This window comes from Choristoneura fumiferana, chromosome 14 (assembly GCF_025370935.1).
Source record: "Choristoneura fumiferana chromosome 14, NRCan_CFum_1, whole genome shotgun sequence".
Taxonomy (NCBI): domain Eukaryota; kingdom Metazoa; phylum Arthropoda; class Insecta; order Lepidoptera; family Tortricidae; genus Choristoneura; species Choristoneura fumiferana.
In genome coordinates this window covers 725,297-730,097 of record NC_133485.1, presented here as the reverse complement: position 1 = coordinate 730,097, position 4,801 = coordinate 725,297, and the positions used below count along the sequence as shown (strand labels likewise).

The 4,801-nt window shown below is 34.5% G+C and overlaps 1 protein-coding gene across 1 annotated transcript; it reads right to left on the bottom strand.

Moving 5' to 3' along the window:
* Positions 1 to 299: 299 nt before the first annotated feature.
* On the bottom strand, positions 300 to 3,451 carry LOC141434722 (uncharacterized; the record flags this gene model as incomplete). The annotated part of the gene is given in 2 exon segments (XM_074097160.1): positions 300 to 1,615; positions 3,360 to 3,451. Coding segments are annotated over 2 exon segments (1,320 nt in total), but the record flags the coding sequence as incomplete, so codon positions are not given.
* Between the last annotated feature and the right edge of the window lie 1,350 nt (positions 3,452 to 4,801).

The window sequence follows — 4,801 nt, the reverse complement described above, 5'->3', positions numbered from 1 at the left end:
ACTTAAAGATTAACCCCCTAAAATATAATGCCGATAAAATGTGATGCCGTCTCTGTTTGTTTTGTTCGAATAGACGGGGACGGCATCACATTTGTTCTTCAGTTAAAATTAATCAATGGGTGGTGAAACTAAGATTAGAATCTAAGTGGAAGATTATTTTGTAACATAGTGAAATAAACATATTTTTTAAACAGCTCCTTAGGCTCCATTTATATTTTTATTTATAGTCCGAAAATTACGAGTTTTTTAGTTTTTGTTAAATTTTTGTAAAATTCGTCTGTGATAATATTATATTTTTCCATGAAATCGTCTTTTAGTTTAATTATAGCAATATTTATTTCATTCTGTATCGCAATTTTTATATTTTCTATAATGGATGTCTCAACATGTTCTAGTTTAGAGTCTAAGAGTTGACTGATTCTCTGTAATGTACCTACGTTATTTAGTCGCTGGGGCGGTTGTTGAAGCACAGTAGATACATTTTTACTTTGACTGCTATCAGTCTCATCTATGAATATGGTAGTGTCAGAAGATTCTGTATCTTTAAATGTATTATTACTCTGTAACAAACCTTCAAGTTTATTATTGTTTATCTTCAAATGTGTGATATTTTTACCTTCAAATGTCGCACTTTCTACTTTCCAAATGTTATTGTAAGATAAATCAAGACAAATCAGATTATCAGCAAATGAATAAAATTGTGATTTTAATACAGTATGAATATCATTGTGGCTAAGATCTAACTCAGTAAGGGCTGGCGTGTACTGAAGCAAGCTTCCAATGATTCTTAAGTTATTGTTACTTGCCGTAAGTCTCTTCAATGATGAATTCCTTCTGATCTGAATGTCATCCAAAGATGTCAGGTTATTAAAATCCATCCTTAGCTCATGCAGACTTCCAACGGAAGGACCGATTTGAGTTAGTTTGTTATTCGTTATAAATAAACTCTTCAGTTCAAAAGGTCCTTCAAAAGCCAGATCATCAATGTATTCTATAGAGTTGAACGATAAATTTAAATGTTGAAGGCGTTGTTTCCATTTAAAATAATACTTGGGCACAGTTTTGATGAGATTATGACTTAAATCAAGTATTAATAACGAAGATACAATGAATGAATTATCCCCAATCTCTTCTAAAGTATCAATAGCATTATGTGACAAGTTTAAAAAAACCATACCTTTTAACATATTAAACTCACGGAGATTCAATTTTTTTATTTTATTCTGTGAGAGATCTATATTTGGCGTCCATTTTAGTCTGTAAATGAACGGGTCTATAATATCCATTGTATCATTTTTCACCGATACTGATCCTATGGTGTCTATAAATTCGTTTAAATTGCCAAAACGACTAGCATTTATACTCTGATCGTTATTCGTAATTTCGAGTTTCAGTTCATATTCCCCTTCATAATCCTCAGAGAGAGGGCTTGTCTGACAATTCCAGTCAGCAACATCTTCCGAGACACTTGTGATTTCACCCAAACACGATATAAGGCCTTTGCAATGCAGAGTGTAATTTGCTGTCAATGGAGTGAATGTACACGTACTGGTGACTGTTGTAATCCCGGCAGCACAGAGCAGGATGCGCAGGATTTTGATCAGCGATGATTTTCCTGAAATTAAGCGGAAATAATTATGTATTGTAGGAGTCAGTCAGCCACTTGGCCACCATGCCACGGGGGCTTTTTTAGATCTATTTTAGCAGGTATTAAGTAGTTAGATTTATAGTTAAGTTTTATTTATGGTTATTTTTTCTTAATATGTGTGTTTACTCTTTAATATTTTAATCATGTACTTAATATATAAAAATGAATCCCTATTTCCCTTGGTCACGGCATTACGCGTGAATGGCTGGACCGATTTCGCTAATTCTTTTTTTGTTGTGTTTGCTATTGATAGGAGAAGGTTCTTATAAAAGAAAATTTAGAAAATTAACAAAAAAACTACGCCGGGGGCGAAGCCGCGGGCACCAGCTAGTTAATAAATAATAAAAACTGTGGAAAGGTAAATTTTGGTGTACAAAAAATGAACCTTAGTTAAGTTTCTGTTGAATATGTGCGTAAAGTGTATACCAGAGTAGAATAATATAAAGTTGGAATTCTTTCATCTTGACGTGCATCGAACACGAGTTACACGAGTAAGTTATGCACTCTGTCGATGTCAAAAAAAACGACTGCACTATCTTGAAAAAAAAGAAGGAAACAAGTCTAGTGATCTAGAATTCAAGTCATTTAAAGTTCAACAGTCAAGACCCATTTAAAATCGTAACCGGCTCAAACTAATATTAATATTAATTAAAATAATAAAACTTATATTAATTGTTGGTAATTGTTGAACCTTAGGCTGCGGCTCCACTGAATTTCTGAACTGAATTTCTTGATAATATGTGACTAAAAAAATCTTATTTTATTTTTCTACCAATATAAATTAGACGTATTACGAAATAAACACTTTAGTGGTTTTTTTTATTATTTCCTGTTAGATATATTGGTGGATTCAGCTTGCGGGTCTAAAAACTGAATTATTGAAACATATTTTGACAATAAATTTACTGATAACATTTTTGCTCAAAAAAAAACTCACTTATTTTAAGGTTCAATTTTTCCGGAACCAAATTTTGGTGGTTTCGAAAATGTAGGTTCTTAAAATTACACGTAAAAGCCGTATACAGCATGTATTTTTGATACTACCTCAAACTGTAACCAGACGAAGATTTAAGTGCTGTGAACCGACATCAAAACAAATTATTAATTTAGAATTACCTACTTACCATAGCGTAATTAATTTTTGAAATATTTTCGAGCAGCAATGTACAATAATTTGATACGAGAGAGAAGCGTTCGTGACAGCTGTCACGTCAACAATTGCGACGTTTTGAATAAAAGCAAAGTAGTATCGCGTAGTGATACATTGCGTGCTAATTAATTTTGTAAGGAAAATAATAAGTCTACATTTTTTACTAAAACATAATAAAATGTGATAATTAGGGCCTTCACTAATTAAGTATCAAAAATACACGCTGTATAAAAAAATTGCCTTATATCGAATTATTTCCAAAAAAACTGTATAATGACCAGGCTAAACGCAGTACAACATAACCCTGTACCTTTTTTGTCAAACTTTAAACCTAAAATTGCTAAAAGTGGCTCCGAAGTGGTAAAGTTTCGTATGCTCTGCCTACCCCATTTGGGAATGCAGGCGAACCAAACTTCGCACCGTACCGTCCCTCTCACTCTCGTATAGGTCGTGTATACATATTTTTGGCACTTTGGCTGTATTCATCTTTGTTGCTGACTGTACATTACATCTGTAATTTCTAGCAACCGGACAAAAAAAACTTGTAAAAAAATGTCTTACCCATTTTTAACTGCTTCGAAATAAAAATAAAAGGACTCGAGTGACCATCTATAACCAAGTGAGTGTAACTTAACTGGATGTGCCAAAACCGACTGTACCAACCACACTGATGTTTGGACTTCTTGCTCGCTATTAATATAGGCTGGTTTGAGTCACAGGATGTAATGAATGATAAGCAGTAGTACCTAACATGAACTTTCCGGTGTGGGGTGTTATTTGAAGAATGTTCTAAGTCTGAGACTCTGAGTTGGATTCGTGGGTTTGGAAGAAAAATATCATCACAATATTAACACCTACTGACCTAGTTTTAAAGTATTAGTACTTTGGGTACTAGGCAATGTACAGTCGGAGAAGAAGAAAGAAAGAAGTCTAAGATCTATTTTCCTTTCCTCAGTATGAGCGCTAATCTGCTTTACCGATTGAGTAGGACATACTGCGTCAACCTTTCAACCTGCTAAACATAATCAGGTAACCATAGCAACCCTACAACTACACCTTGGCACTGACAAACACAGACAATTAAATAGAACATTATTTGATTGAAACTTTTACGAAGTTGTTTATTAAAAAGGTTTTGTATTGATGAAACTTATATGTAGAGGTGTATACTATTATGACCCTTGTATCATGTCAAGTAAGTAAATTTTATATGACATTAACTAGATATAAAGTCTAGAGGTGTATATATTTATATAGATGATACATACTTATCATATCATGTGAGAGTAAGTATCATAATTTCTACGTGAACCTCAAGTTCTAATACTGTCTAATGCAGTCTACTAGGACTTTGGTTCAAAACGTACTAAGAGTCTATGACTCGTAAAGGGATCAATTTTATAACTAACGAAGGTTTTCCTACCCCCACTGTACATACCAACATATTTTTATAGATAAATACATAAATCATCATCATCATCAGCCGGAAGACGTCCACTGCTGAATAAGCCTCCCCCTTAGAACGCCACAATGAACGTCAACTCGCCACTTGCACCTGTGCCCGCAACTCTCACACATAAATACGTATTAAACTAAAATAATCGTGTTATTTTGTTCATACAAATATCTGGCCCGACCTGAGATAAAACCCGGGACCACCCACCAAGCCCCAACCCATCAAGATGATGTTGATTGAAGCTACTTTTATGCCAACTGCGGTGATGTAATTTAGCAGCCGAATAAGTTAGAGAAAATTGTAAACGCTAGTCATCTCAGCCAATAAACGTCCATCTGTAAGACACAGGCTCCTCTCTGAATCAAAGAACTTGGGCTGTAGGTACTTCCCGCGAGGGCCCAGTGCAGTGGGAATTCACACACGCAAAAGTTCTTCGCAGTTGTGTGCAATTTGGCACATAAACACATAATGTAAGAGCTATTCCGAGCCCACGATCATCTGCTAAGAGGCCATACATCTAATCGCTGCTACCACAACTACTTAAGTT